The 15,969-nt window shown below is 39.5% G+C and overlaps 1 protein-coding gene across 6 annotated transcripts in view; it reads left to right on the top strand.

The window, feature by feature from the left end:
- The window catches only part of TPX2 (TPX2 microtubule nucleation factor), a 53,091-nt gene that overhangs the window by 609 nt on the left and 36,513 nt on the right, over window positions 1-15,969 (top strand). For 4 of the 6 annotated variants that reach the window (XM_036752418.1, XM_036752414.1, XM_036752419.1 and 1 more), the window contains exons 2-3: window positions 4,318-4,472; window positions 14,805-14,963. In XM_036752418.1, coding sequence (XP_036608313.1) covers window positions 14,861-14,963 — 103 coding nt within the window. In that variant the 5' untranslated portion in view covers window positions 4,318-4,472; window positions 14,805-14,860. The remainder of the gene's footprint in view (window positions 1-4,317; window positions 4,473-14,804; window positions 14,964-15,969) is intronic. The other 2 variants (XM_036752415.1, XM_036752416.1) reach the window with 2 other exon arrangements.

The following is a 15,969-nucleotide window of genomic DNA, read 5'->3' as shown; positions in this document are numbered from 1 at the left end:
GTTCGTTTTTTGTTTTTGTTTCCTGATATTTATTTAAGGGGTTTAAGGTGTACAAAGCTCTTTTGCTTTCACTGTCTACTCGTTAGGATGTTAAATATCGTTCTGGTTCCACACATAGGAGAAACTGAGGCTCAGCCGGTTGAAGTGACTTTTCCCGCCACAGTCACTGTTAAAATACGAAGACATTAAGTACCTACTATGTCCTCAGCCCTGTGGTAGAGAGTGGTGATGAAAAAACTTGTTCCAGTGAAAAGTGGATTTGGAGTCGCAGGATTTAGGTGTGAATCTCCACTCAGCTATTTGAAACCTCTGTGATCTGGGCAAGTTTTTTCACCTCTCTTGGCCTCACTTTCTTTATCTGTAAAACTAAGGGAGGTGGGACTGGGTGATCTATGATCAATCCCTGTGCCCTCAAGGAAGTTGCTTTCTACTGGGCAGACTAGAACATGTACATATAGTGAGAGTAATAAAAGATTACAAACAAACGGAGCTGGGAACCACTTGGTAGTTCCCAAGCTGGGACTCTAACCCATCTTTTCTGATCTATTGATATTCTTTCCACTAGAAACAGCATTCTTATTTTCAATAGGTGGAAACCAAACCTTAGAGAGGGAGTCTTGGTAGTAGAGTCAGGATGTTTTGTCAGTTTCTACCCATGTGACCTTGGATCAGACATTTATTTAACCTTTGTAGGCGTTAGATGGCAGCTCCAAAATGAGCACCTCCTCTTTGTCCTCCTCCCCCTCACTCCCTCCACTTCCTCACCATCATCTTCCTCCTCCTTCTCCTCCTTTTGCTGCTTCTTCTCCCTCTTTCCCTTGAAGGGAACTATCCTGGTGCTTCATTTGTAAACACTGAAAACCACAACCACATTAATTTGAAGGGGGCAGGGCAAGATCGTTCAGGTGGAGAAATTTAAGATTGAGAGGCACACACCTCTTAGTAAAGTAATGAAAGTCTATTGTCAATGACCGGGTTTGTCTGTGAGGCAGATCAGATTCCGATTTGATGGGCAACCAATCAATGAAACAGACAAGCCTGCACAGTTGGAAATGAAGATAAAATTGATGCATTTCAGCAGCAGACAGGAGGTATCTACTAAAAAGAGAACCTGCAACTGTACTCCAGAACTTGTCTGATTCAAATCACAATTCATAGTTACCAGACAAGAACCAACATCTGAGTTGTAAAGCTGGGGGGCGGTTGCAGCTTACCCAGAGTCTCAACACTCCTTCCATGAGTGTGCTCCAAAAGTCACACTCCTCAATTATATCCTGTTTAGAGCCCTGAAGGCTCTGACCTCACCCCATCCCCAGTATCACACCATATACAGATCAATGACTCCCAATTGTCTCAGTGCTAAGAAACAATCCAAGACAAAGATCCCACTTTACCAGCCCGCTCAAGCAAAGGCCAGAATCCTTAAAGACACTTAAGAGGAGAACAGCAAAAAGTCCCGCCTTAATTACTATTACACACCTACTCCATATGAGCTTCCTTTCTATTTAAGGATACATTTTGAGACTACTGTATTTTTCAGTATATCTTTCAAGGAAACTTAAATGATTTTGGTGTATGGATGGGAGACATCTTGTTGGAAGAGAATCTTTAAGGTGCTGTTCTCAGGTTCAAATTTTTTTTTTCCATGATCAGTAGACAATAAGCACATTGAATGTATTCTCTTTCAGACTGTTCATGATGGTAAAGATGTGGTTCATTGTGCAGCATAACAGAAGTCTGCCTGTTTCCTACTGAAATCCTTCATTGAGGATGATTGGTGTGTGTTGATGAGTTTCATAGAGATTTTCTATAGATATGAGACAAGTATTGAAGTCTCTTATGTGTTGAAAATATCACCCAGAAGACAATGAAGGCATGCATGGTGAGTGTGAGCAGGTTAATAAAAGTCATTAGTGAGGAAGAACAGGAGTAAAATAAGAATAAAGGAAGACATCAGGAAAATGTAGGACAGAAAAGAATACGGGCAGGTCATGTTGGGAACAGTTGGACAGTCCAAGTATTCAACTGGTATCCTTTTTAATATCAAGAGAATGCAAGAAAGGCCTTCAGCATATGTATATCTTGATCTAATGGTATCTTATCTTACATATGGATTGGCAGGAATGGTTTGGGGTCTGTGTTGTTGGAGGGAACATCAAATGAATGAGATTACAGATGCATCCGAGTATAAATTGGTTTATCATTTAGTGCTATGTTATATGGTACATGCTGTAAGGCCTAATAATAGCTTAGGAGAGAGCTTTCTAGAGAAGCTATGAGGAAATAGTGAATTCTCTGTCAGTAGTGGTCTTCAAGCAGAGCCAGACAAACACTTTTTCATGATGCTGTGGAGATGTTTAATGCCTCAGGTATGAATTGAACTAGATGACCTCTAGGACTCTCACCATTGAAGAATCAAGTAATTTTGGGAATGCTTTCATAGAGAGGATGGAAAAGATTTAGACTCCTTAACTAGAGGTCCATGGACTTAAAAATTTTTTTTTTGGATAATTGTCTTTCAATATAATTTTTTTTTTTGTAATCTCACATATTTTAATTTTATTCATTTAAAAACATTTTTCTGAGTAAGGGTCCATAGACCTTACTAGGCTGCTAATGAGCCCATGATATAGAAAAGATTAAGAACCTTCGTTTTAGATAGAAGAGAGAGAAGAAAGGAGAGGAATGAGCCTATCTTGTGCCCTATTATTTGATGGACTAGTGTTTAGATTTTGACCTCAATACGATTTAAATAACCAGTTGATTATATTCAGCCTATTTGTAAAGTTGTCTTAAACTTCTATTTGAATTATTTGGATTAAGAAGGGGTAGCTTTCCTTCAGTATAGATCTCGCTTAGATTTGTCAATTTAGCCTTCATGAAATTGACTTCTCACCTCATTATAAAGGAAGATGTCCAATAGAAATTCTCTGTTGTCTTATTTGGCACAAGTAATTAATTCCTTTTTTGAAATGAACATAGTTCTTGAAAATCTCTCTGTGTTTGCCCGAAGCAGGGAGGCACCTCCAGCACCATTGATTTCTGCCCATGGTCTTGGATATGGAAAGGTGTTAATTCATTAATATGAAAGAGTTAACTCCATTAATGAAACAAGAATCTGTGATAATCCAAGTTAAAGAAGATAACTTGTCACCAGGAAATACATGTCATTTTGTAAAGGGGGGTCCACAGAGTATTATTCTGTAGTAAGAAATTATAAGTTCGGAGAAACGTGAAAAGATCTATATGAATGATGCAAAGTAAAATAAATAGAACCAAATAAAATATACACAAGGAAATAAAATGTACAGTATATAATATAATAAATAACGTTTAACCTAAACGAAAAGACCACTAAAAGGAAGTTGAACTCAGAATAATTGAAAAACCAGTGAAGGTTCCAGGGAGTACAGGATGAAACATACATTGGGACCTCATCTTCCTTCACCTAGGGTTATCCCTCCTTTACCTTTCCCTATACCATCATACTCTTCTCTTTCTCTGAGAATTGTAACTAAATCACCATTACCAATAACAAACCTGGAAAGGGTGAAAGGCATGTTGGTATATACAATTTGTTCCACTCTTTTTTGTGACTCCTTTCCCAACCACTGTTCTCCCATTGTCTTTCCACATTGTTAGAACAGGCTTCTTAAGGGCTGGACTGACTTTCTTATATTTGTGTCCTTGTACTTGGCAGGTTGTAAGAGCTTAATGATGGTTTTCATTCGTTCATCTTGGCAGTCTTGCCAGGGACTTGGGTACTGACCTTCTTACAGCTTTTCCTTCTGTATCTCCCTTGGCTTCCCTCATTCAGAAGTGTCTCTTCACCAGAAGTAGATCTCTGAGAGTATGTTAATCCATAATCATCCACTTAACATTTGTTTAGTGCATTAAGGTATACAGAGTGCTGGTATTTAAAACAGTTCCCAAAGGGAGGTGGGGAGTTACTTCACTTTATAGATGGAGATCACAGATTGGGGGAAGTTAGGGGACTTGCCTAGGATCACATAGCTAGTAAGTACCAGGTGTCCTGACTCCAAGACCATTGATTTTTTTCCCTTGATATGCCAGGCTGCTAAGTAAGCCTGTTCTTCCCTTTCCCACCATCCAGAGATTGCAAAAGTAGCTAAGCTAGGTGCAAAAGTGCATAATAATGACACCGGCAAAATTTTTTCATAGGATGAAATATTTACTCATTGGACTGTCACTGCTTCTTCAACCCTTTCTAGGTTTTCTGTCCAACCAACTACTCTGGGTTTTTGCCTCCTATTCACTATCTATTCCTTCTCTCCCTACCTCTTTTACTCCTTCTAGTTACCTTAAGACTACAAAAATTTATACCCATGCCAAGCCCTGCTTGTTTCTTCAAGGACAGCTGTTGGCAGAAGGTTGCATTCCAGATAATTTGAGAGAAGTTACACAGGACTTTCACTCCCAGCCTGTGGGCAAGTGGACCCGTAGTCTGACAGGTAAGCTGGAGATTAGGGTTTGTTCCTAGAATGAAACACAAAAAATAAGGGATAAAAGGAAAATAAACTAATTTGATAATTTTATTGATAATCTCAAAATTTGTTGCTAACTTTGATATGAAGAGAGAGAAGAAGATGGTTGATATGTTGCTACCTGTAATGTGGTTAAACAGACGGTTGAACCAGTGGATTTAGAAGGAGGGTTCAGGGAGAATGTACTGCTTACCCTGACCAGGTGTCCCAGCTAGATCATGTTATAATAAACTAGAAAAGGTTGGTAAACACTCTTTTTTAAGGCAGTGCTACTAATTTAAGCAAAATGGACTGATTTTTTGAAGGAAAATAGCAGGTGCATAATCAGATAATTGACTATTAGAGTTATCAGGGACTTCAGAAAAGTCTATGAATAACTGTCTGTTTTCTTTTTTTTTTTTTTCAAATTTATTTATTTATTTTTAGTTTACCACACACGGTTCTACATAATTTTGAGTTCCAGATTTTCTCCCCTCCCTCCCTCCTCCCACCCCAAGACGGCCTGGAATCTCATATAACTACCATGTATAACTTCGCATTGAATTAATTTATACATAGTCAAGTTGTGGAGAAGAATTATGACCAATGGAATGAATCATGAGAAAGAAGAGAACTGTATGTTTTCTGATAATTTTGTTTAGTCCAACTCCCTTATCATATAGATGAGGCAGTCTTAGATTCAGAGAAGGAAAGTATTAGTGGTAGACCTACCTCTCCTTAGCTTCCTGATCCTTTCTGTTATATATAATGTTTAGTTTTGTTGAGGTTAGGGGATGGCATGGTTATTTTAAAAAACACACAAACTAAATAAGTGCTTGTTAATGGAAAGTTAATTCAGTTGAATTTAATGTCATTTCGAGATTTCTTTTCAGTATTTTCGTTTTGTCTCTGAAATCTCTTGAAGATTTAAGTCTTGTAGATTATTAGAGCCAAAAAAGACCTTTTGAGCTCAGCCTAACAGGTTGTTCATTCAATATCTGATGTACCTTCAAGCTTCATATTTTTCCTCATTTCTTGTGAGTCCTTAAACCAGAAAGCTCGTTATTTTGAGTACCAGTATCATCAACTTCTACTTAGGGCCCAAGGCATGACTAAAAGTGGACTGTTATTCATAGACTTCTGGAAGCCATGGTCTATCCCCTGAGGGAAAGTAAGATCTCTGAATTCATTTGTTCTCTCCTTAAGAGAAAACTTCTTACTTTTTAAGGATAACACATGAAATAGCCTAGAAGGGGTGGAGTAAGGGAAATGTTGGAAATATTATATTTGCTTCATGTTTCTTGACAGTGATGGATTAAAACAAGTGTTTGTGTCCTGTGCTGACTTCTGGGTGTTTGGACGCTGGGGGATTGTCATTGGATTTAAAATTGACCCAATTTTGGAAGCTTCTTAGATCTGTTTCTGTAAACAGATCTGGTTTCAACATTGAAGAAGTTAGCAAACTTAAATGTGGAAACACAAAGTCCATTAAACTTCCTTCAGACTTAGTCTGTGACTTTGATTAACAGTTAAGACTGCATGCTGGATTATGTTGCCATTTACTGGCTCCTGCTAATCCTTATGTGCAAGAAAAAAATATGTAGGTGTTTTCTCCCCGGGCATGATGAAAATAACTTGACTCCATTTAACTTGTGGTGCTGTAACTAGATCTCTCCTCCCTTGTGAAGGGAGGCAGGGGTGTCCCTGGATAAATGGCACTAATCGGATGGCCGGTGGTCCAGCTATTGGTACTTGGTACCTTGCTCTTTTCTTAGATTATTTTGCTAACTTTGACTTACCCCCAAGAAGTGATCTGTACCTGCTACTCACAAAATTCGAACCATTTCATGATTTACATAGTTTTTCCTCTACTGTTTTAAACAGCAAAGTTAGTTGGGAATCTTGCCTTAAAGCCCCTTACAGGAGAATTTTTTGGGGTACTTTATGATTTCAGTTTCAAAACACAGAAAAAAGTAATCTTTTGAAAGCGATTGTGTCCAAAATTTTAACTTTGCATTTTGCCTACTGCATCATGTAATTTAATTTACAATCTTCCATCATGAATTGAGGCCAACATAACTTTACAAGCTGGATAGAGGCTAGGGGGCATCCAAGTCTGTTTGTTTTTCTTAGAGTATTGCAGCAACTTGACCACTGTCTCAACACGGCTTAGAATGTACTGCCTTGCAACTAACTACCTTCCATAAGCTGTACCATTTGATTTATGGAACTTGTCAAGTCTAGTCTATTTTTGGATGGAGAGTGAAGAGAGACAGGAGGCTATGAGTGGCTGATATCAGGAATACATGGAAATTGAGGGATTATATTGCAACTACTGCCACCCTTTCTTTTAAATACTTATTTTTCTGGTTCTTCTTTTTCTATCAGTCCTCTGAAGCCTATGCAGAAGCTTAAAGTTTGTTGGAAACCCATGAACTTTACAGCTCACTAACACTTTCTTTTTTGCCAAGGGCTTTAAACACTTATAGGTGCTCATTACTCATAAAGTTGCAGGAATTGCGGTAGAGATTTAGCAATAGGAATGGGATGCAAATATAGACAGCTCCAATCAGGGACCAGATTTTCAACAAATATTTGGGCACATTGTGAGCACTATGCCAGGCATTCTAGGTGTCATATCCAAAGCATATGTAGAAGACAGATGCTATCGTCACGAAACTTAAAGTCTGGCAGAGAGACAGCCATTAAGTTTTAAATCGTGTTGCCAGATCATAAGTACAATAGAAGTTCATGGAATGGAATGTGATCTCATTGGCTAGTGATCATGGATTAGAGCTGGCCCAGGACATTAGTACATGTAGGTCATCTAAACCAATCCCCTCATTTCAAAGATGAGGAAATAGGTCCAGAGCTGTTAAGTCATTTGTCCAAGGTCACAAAGGTACTGTAGTAGTCATAGAGCTGGGATTTGAACCCATGTCTCTTTCCACTCTGCCACCCTACATAGTGCTCTTTCTAGGCTGGGATACTCAGAGAAGGCTGAAGAGGAGGTGTGAGACTTGATCAGGGTTTTGAAGAATGGGTGGTCTTTAGGGAGGGATACATTTTGGACAGCAGTAACATAAGTGAAGCCATAAGCAAAATAGAAGCAGGTGGGAATATGTATTCCCATGCATGTTATAGGAAGGATTGGAACATGGATCTAACAGGAGAGAAGGCTGCTTCTTGGAGAGGGCTAAGGCTAAGTAATGAGGGTGTAGTCTGATTTGTGGAGGACACTGAAAGGCCTGAAGAGCCTCTGTGCCTTCTACATCAGCCATTCTGGGGGTTTCTTTAGGGAGCCGACATTCATACCCTTGTACTGCTGACAATTGGAAGTCTTAAGATAGAAACAGACATCTCTTGACTACTGTGGACAAGAATGATGGTTTGGTTTTTCTGGCACTTTTGTTTCAGAGCATTTTGTCTTGTTTCTGTTATTATTTACCTTGCATTTCAGGGACACAAGTGCTACTCTAAAGTTATTTCTAGAAGGTCACCTGAAAGAGATTCTTTTAGGTAATTGTGGAGGTATATGAAACCATTTATTTGGAGCCTCAACTTTAGATACATCTAGTCTAATTATTTTATTGTTTAGTCTAATTGTCTTATTTGGTAGATGAGGAAATTAAGGTCCTAGGAGGGCAGATGGCCTTGCCCAGTTAGTGGCAGAGGCCAGAGTGCAATTCACATCTTCTGACTGCCACTTTAGGGCTCTTTATACCACATTGTGCTTTTTTTGCATTTTCATGATTTGCATTCACTTGAATCATAGTATTTGAATCCTCCTCCATGTCAGTAGGTGTCAACTCTTATAAGCTTTTTAAGGTGGTAAAGCATTTCTCCTTTCACACCTAGTTGATTTATGGCACTAAGTAAAAACAGGCAGACAAGCAGGTACTTCTGTAGAAAGCCTGAAGCTGGAATGGAAAGATTCTGGAGGTCAGGAAACTATTCTATTCTCAGCTTTTCTACTTGGATAAATTACTTCTCTTCAGGTCTCAGCTGCCTTCTGTGTCAAACGGACTATTAGATGGTGTTTAAGGTTCTTACTAGTTCTGAACATCTACAATTCCTCGTGTGAAATGACTTCCTTGCAGTTACATTCAAATCTTGATTTATCAGGAATGCATGGACAAGTGGGGAATATTTGAGCCAGAAGAAACCTTAGATATCCTCTCATCCCTTCTTCTACATGAAAACCAGAAGGGAGAACTTCCTTGCCAGAGGTCACACAGCTAGTTAGTGGCAGAGCTGGGACTAGAACTCAGTTTCCTGACTTGTAGTCTAGCGTTCTTTTCCTATTAGGTCTATGTTTAATAGAATTTAGCAGTAAATGGAGGGCCAAGAACCAAAGCCTTTTTGTTTCAGTCCTTATTGAAAAAACCTTTCTAAAATCCCAAAGTCTGCTCTTCTGCATTAATAAAAAGAATAGACAAATAAAATGAACAAGATTGGATTTTTACTTAGAGATCTTGTTGGGGCTCAATTGTCTTTCCATTTATTAATGTTTGGAACTAGACAAAGTGAAGGTATAGGAGAGAGAAGTCCTCATTACTTCTCACCTGGATCATTGTAAGTAAGTTTACTGCCTAAACTTCACATTTTTTGTGTTTCCCAGCTTCAAACCTTCCTTCACATTGCTGCCAAAGTAATCTTAATACACAGTTCTGATGATGTTACTCCCTATAAATAAAATTTGAACAACTTAGCTTGGTATTCAAGACCCTATATAATGGGTACCATTCCCTTCTAGTCTTACATCTCCATCACTAGTCTGCTTCATTCATTCCACATTACAGCCAACTGGACTATTCACCATTCCTCAGCTTCCTTTAGCCCTCTTCTGGCGCTGCTTTTGTTGACCACTATGCCTAGACCACTAGAACGGTAGCCTCTCTCTTCCTGTTGAAATTCTTCTCTTTCTTTAGGACCTAGCTCACTTCCTTCTTGAATTTCTTTGGATTTTTATCCTGGTCACTCAGCTAGAAGTGATTCCTGCCTCTTAATGTCTCTATTGATCTTTTCCATGTTTTTATATTCTTATTTGCATTCTAATTATGTGTTCATGCTTCATCTGATGCCCCCACCTACCCCACGTTATGAACTCCTTGAGGACAAAGATTGTGTCATTGTTCATCTTTGTATCCTCAAGGCCTAGCACCTTGTGTTTGCTTCTCCATTCTCCTTCCCTCTCCCCCATCTTCCCATTTCTTAAAACTCTTCTCAGATGCTATCACTTCCATGATGTCTCCTCTGATCTTTCTGTTCTTTGGCTTCCCTAGGATTTGTACCTCTCGTTTATGCTCAGTTTTAAATTACAGTCTTTTGTATGTCATGTATTCCACTAGAGAGTAAGCTTGATGGAGGCAGGGGCCATTTTAAAACTTATCTTCCTACAGCTTTCAGTGCTGAGCATAGCTTTCTGAGGGTAATAGTTCCTTGAGTTAAAATGTTCCTTTGTTATTAGAGAGGATGCTTTCTCTTGCTTTCTTACAGGGTGACATAAATAGCTGACTTCCAATGAAGGCGTTCCTAATTTTGCTGCACTAAAGCTCTGGCTTTTTGCATCAGAATCAGCTAATTTTGAAACGTGATGCTGAATCTCTTACTTGGCAGCTTGGCTTGTTTTGGGGGAATGTGATGACGCATGTGCCTTTTTTTTAAAGTGAGGAGTGTTGACAGAAATTCAATCCTGATTGAAGGGTAAAGGAAAGCATCCAATTCCCACCCTGCCTGCAGCTCTGTTAACAGTTGGTTTTGGCGTTGTCTTATTCCATTTCCCACTTAGCTCCTGTGGGCTTTAAAAAAAGTTCCTACGACCTGAATTTGCCCAGGGTACTTACCTTGGTTGAAGTATTGGTGTCATTTCTGTACTTAAACCAGTCACTTGACTTCAATTTCCTCATCTGTAAAGCGAGTGGATTCTCTTGGGCCCTCCTAGCTCTTTGATCACATTTCTGATCTCTCAGTTAAGCAAGAGTTGTTTAATTGAAGGGGATCAGGTTAGGCTTTTGTGGAAGCAGAGGGAAGAAAAAAGTCTGATTTATTGAGCAAACTGGTATATGAATGTAATGAAATATTTTTTAACATTAAGAAATATGAGGTCTTATCAAGTAAACCTGAGAAAACCAAGTTGTGACATGTTCAGAGTCTCCTGCATACCCTAGGTTCAGTGTGCTAGAAAATATAGAAACTTAAGAATGTAGCGTAAGTTGGCTTCAGGGCAACACTTGTTACCATAAAAGTCCTGCTATAAATATTTTGGTGTATATTAGAACTTTGATTTTTGTCTTTAACTTCCTTAGGGAGTATGTGCTGTCATAGAATTTCTAGGTCAAATGGTGTTAACAATTTGGTTACTTTTATTGCATATTATCCAAATTGTTATCTAGAATGATTGGGCCAATTTACAATTTCACAAACACATTAAGATTTCATTTTTAAATTTCTCCTAAATATAAGTGGGTGCTTTATTTTTTGCCCCACAAGCAATTATCTTTCTGGGAGTTTATGACCTGACTATAAGCCTGGTGTTTGGTTTTAGGAAAACTTTATGTATAAAAATCTAAAAGAAATGCACTTGCTCCATAGTAGGTTTCTTATGAACAGTGAGGTATTTAAAATGGGACTTTATTGATGAAAATGGTTTATGGACATTTTTCCTTTAAATGCCCAGGCACTAAACTTAAATTATGTTAGAGCTCATAGGTCTGCATTATGAGGTAGTATTGATTTAGCAGGAATCTACGATCTGCTGGACTGTGAAGAAGTGTGTTTCGGGAGATCCAGAAATCTGTGTCTGGTTTTGTAGTTCTTAAAAGGCTTAAAAAACCAAAGCAAAATCAAATGATATTGTATAAGGTGTTTTGCAAGTCTTAAGGTGCTGTATATACTTCGGATATTACTGTTAAATATTCTTATCTTTGCACCTCTTGCACCTTGTTTCAGTCCCACAATCTAGTTGAGTTGCTGTTTTCAAAATGCTGTGAGAGGTTGATGGATTACATTCTCTCCTGTTACCTCCTTCTCTTTTCCCTTTGGTATCTTCCATCACATTCCAGCCTGGGAAGCATGCCCAGTGACCTGGGGTAGGCATTGGATCATGGAAATTTTAAATTTTTCCCATGCCCACTAGTGTTTGCTTTACCCTAGTAGGAAAACCGTGTAAGATTGTTGGGTACAATCCTCCCCTGAGATTGTCCCAGGGGCATTTTAATCACCATCACTGAGGAATAGTTTGAGAGCCAGTCATATCCTGCTGAATGGCTTCCTTGGTGGAGGTGCTTTGAATGAAAATGGAGAGAGAAAAGAAGCCACTAGTAGTTTAACTTAGCTTAGGAGTTGAGACTCAGGTTTATCTGGCCTCCTGTTAGAGAGATAAAGGAAAGGATAGGAGCTCTCTTTTACACTTTTTGGGCTTTCCTTTTCTAGCTCTTTTGGAACTGTAGAAAGTAGAACAGGAAAAAAAAAAGTATTATGTATAGATTTGGGAAATCTGGATTAAAATCCTAGCTTTGACATTAGTTCTGTTACCACAAACAAGTCCTTCACCCTTCTGAATCTCTGCCTTGTGACTTCTTCCTCCACTTCTTTTTCTCAGGCACTCCTTTTTTTCCCCCTTCCCTCTTCGGTATCTTGTCTTAGCTCACTCTGTCTTTTTGCCTATTCTGTCCCTCCCTCTACCTCAATCTCATTCCCTCTCAACTTTTCTTTTTTTTCTCCTTTCTTCTGCCTCCCACCCCAGCCAGGCTCCCTCATCCTTCTTTCACTTGACTTGCCCATCCTCTCCAGCTGTCTTTGGGAGGCCGCCCGCTGGGTACAGTGCATAGGGCACTAAGGTTCATATCTCACCTATGATGCTCTCTGTGTGACTTGGGGCAAACCACTTAATCTCCCTGTGTGATTTGGGGAGTAGACAAGGTGGCCTCTGTGGGTCCCTTCTGGCTCTAGATCGATGATGCTGTGGTTCTATTGTTATACCAGAAGCGAGTGAGACACGCCACAGAGTTTAAGTTTTGAATGGAGAAGTTTATTAGCCAGCGGTCATTCGGGGAAAATTCCCAAAGCAAATGACCACGTTTGAAGCGAGAGGGTAGTTTATATAGACAATACAGGATTCAGTGCTTAATTATCTCTTGAAGTTTACGTATGTTACTTTGCAGACTCAGCAAGCCTGTGTTATTTCACTTTTTATGACCATGATACGTTAGAGGAACCTCCTGAATAGATTGTAAATACGACATATCAGATAGCTGACAAAGTGTCAATTGGAATTTGCAACCCAGGATCTCTGCCTCCAACTTTTGCCATAACTCTTGAAGCTAGGAAGGCTCAAGATATGGTAAAAGTCATATAATTCAAGATAATGTCTAGGGTCAAGGCTTCCATCCTTAATGGCCATGGACAGACCGAGAGATGTTTTAGCTCCGCCTGTTGACATAAGATAGAGACATCTCTGAGCCCACTCTGCCAGAGGAAGGTCGTTAGGCATTAGACGTTTTACCTGGCAATTAGCTCACATTCCTTAGAAGAGTCTTAGGGGCCCAGGCCCCTTGCCGAACGGCGGGAACTCAGTCTGGTTTTTTTATGCAGACTGGGGTTTGCAGTTAGGGGCTGGGGGCAGGGTTTTTTTCAGCAATAGCTGGCTACTCAGGTATCACACTATTAGCTTTTCTCCTTTTTCATAACTAAACTCCTAAAAAGAGGTATCCATGCTTCTTTTCTCCATCCTCCTAAATACTCTCATTTCCCTTGGGGTCTTTGATATCACCTTCTCTTGACCTTGCCTACCTCTGTCTTCTTCCTCTATTTCCTTTGCTGGATCACCATTCATCTCCAGCTGTCCTTAAGTGTCCTACATGCCGTCTTCCCTTCCTTGCTGAACTTATCAGCCCTCGTGGATTCAGTTATCACCTCCATGGCAATGACTCCAAAAAATGTCCCTCCCAAGCTCTCTCCTGAACTCTGATCTTACAGCCCCAGCTTCCTACTAGATGTCACTTGCATGTCCCTTCAGTATTACTGATGGAATGTACCCCTCAGGTAGCATGGCGTAGTGGGAAGAGGCTAGATTTGGTGTCAGAGGACATGGGCTTGAGTCCTTGTCTTCATATTTAGGGCTCCTTGTATGACACTGGATAATTCACTTGACCTTTTTGGGCTTGAGTTTCCATGTCTATAAAATGAAGGAATTAGGCTATCTGACTTGTACTTCTTTCACCTCTAAACTTGTTATCATCTCCAAAACTACCCTTTCTGTTTAGTGCATCCATCATCTCTGTCACCCAAGCTCATAATCTTGATTTCATCTTGAGTCTGCCCTCTCCATCTGCCTATCCAAAAACTTCCCAAGTCTGGATTCTACCTCTGTATTGCTTCAAATCAGTTAGTTCTCACCATCCTACTTGAGGTCCTTTCACCATGGTGATAGTCTTCTTGGTTCAGTTTTCTTCCCTCCTCCAAGCTGTCCTATAGCTGCCTAAGTAATCTTCATTAGGCCTGGGTCAAACTATAGCACTAAGCTGCCCTAGAGCCTTCAGTGAACTCCCTATGGCCTGACACACAGGAGTGTTGCAACCTCTTTCACTAGCTGCACTTCATATTCCCTCCCCTTTGTGCATTCTACATTATAGACAAACTGGGCTTATACTTGTTTCCTTCTCTCTGCCCCAGAATCCTTCCTTTCTTGAGGGTTCAGCTCATTTGCTACCACTTCAGGGACATCTCTACTAACTTCTCTCTCTCTTTTTGCCCTTACCCCCCAAGTTGGTTGGTGTTCTTTCCTGTTTCAGCTTACCTTAAATTTACTTCTCTTGGTTAATTTTGTATCTTGGACTATTATTTGTTTGAGTTCACGGCTTATTTAATTTTTAACTTTTTAAAAAATTCTATCAAAATGCCTTTCACATAGTATACACTTAGTACATGTTAGTTATATTGAATTGAATATGTTGACAGCAAGATTGCACCACATCATCAGGTGTTGAAATACCCGAAATCAGGAAACATAATCCTAGGTCATTGTTTCACGGACAAATTTGACTGCAGAATGTGTTATGGAATATACTCACTAAACAGGGATTTGGAAAATTTGAAGGCAACGTGGAAGAAATCAATTCTATTTTACACCAGCAAGTTATTGTATGGATTGAGGATTTTTGATAGAAACATCTTATTTAAAATTTAAGTTAGAAAACTATTGCTAGCATCATCATAATTTTCTTATACAGCTTTTTCCATCACATTTCATTGAGTACATTTTGAGTATCATGCCTTAGACTACTCCGTAGTCCCATTCACAACTTGTTTCTTCCTCAGACAGTGGTTGCACCAGCTAGAAGGACTTGCTTCTGAATAAGGAAGCGACAGCAGCGATGTCCCAGAGCAAAGCCTCTTATACCTTTGATGCTCCAACGGCCTTCATCAATTTCACATCCCTGAATAATGAAGATATATATAATGTGGACTCCTGGTTTGGTAGGTATCTGCTTTCTTTGGCAGTTTTGAGGACTATCTGTGCCAATTGGTATCCCTTTCTGCTTATATTATGTATTCATCCAAGTTGTACCCCCTTTGTTTATAAGGAAGGATTATTTATTGCCTGTGAAACTGAATTCCCAATCAATCAGCAAACATTTAAGTGCCTCCTATGTGTCAGGCTAGGTTGCTGGGGATAAGAAGACAACCGTGCTCAAGGAGCTATTCTATTAGTAGGAAGGCTGGTTTGGCCAGACTGGAGTGCACCAAGAGGAGTGGTATATGGTAAAGCTGGAGGCATGTTGGAGTGAGGTTATGAAGGGCTTTAAAACACAACCAGAAGTGTTTGTATTCGATCCTACTGGTAATTGGGAGCCAGTGGAGTTTATTGAGCAAGGTAGTGATATGGTCAGACCTGTGTATTTTAAGTATATTATTTTGGCAGCCATGTGGAAGATGGATTGGAGAGGTAAGAGTCTTGAGGACAGAATAAGATTCTCTTTATTTTTATTTTGGACCCTATTGAAAGTGCCAAATGTGAGGTCAATTCTTACACTAAATATTTATTATCTTTAAATAAAGATCTCTTTTTATTGGTACCTTGCTCTATGTTTGTGTCAGGCCAGATGCTTGAAAAAATAACTGCAATGGTCAGACCATGCTTTTGTTCATAGAAAACAGAGATTTGGGAAGGGAATAAATATTTAAGCATAGAGTGCAAGGCCTATGGCTAGACAGCAATCCATGTGACCTAGAACAAGACCTAATGTGAGTGCTTAAAAAACCAGCATGATCTTAGTCCACATGAATGGAAAGGGGGAGATTATAGGCCCTCTGTCTGTCCTCTGCCATGGTCAGATCATGTCTGCAACATTTTGCTTAGGTCTGGATTTCCCATCTTAAGGAAGGTCGTTGATAATGGATCAAGTTGGAGTATATTATAAACCACCCAGACAGAAAGCAAATAGATGAGGAACTTGTGAAGCAGATCACAACCAGAGAAGGG

Source organism: Trichosurus vulpecula, chromosome 3, assembly GCF_011100635.1.
Source record: "Trichosurus vulpecula isolate mTriVul1 chromosome 3, mTriVul1.pri, whole genome shotgun sequence".
NCBI classification, from domain to species: domain Eukaryota; kingdom Metazoa; phylum Chordata; class Mammalia; order Diprotodontia; family Phalangeridae; genus Trichosurus; species Trichosurus vulpecula.
Note: the sequence above shows the minus strand (reverse complement) of the source record. Positions and strands in the feature narration are given on the sequence as shown.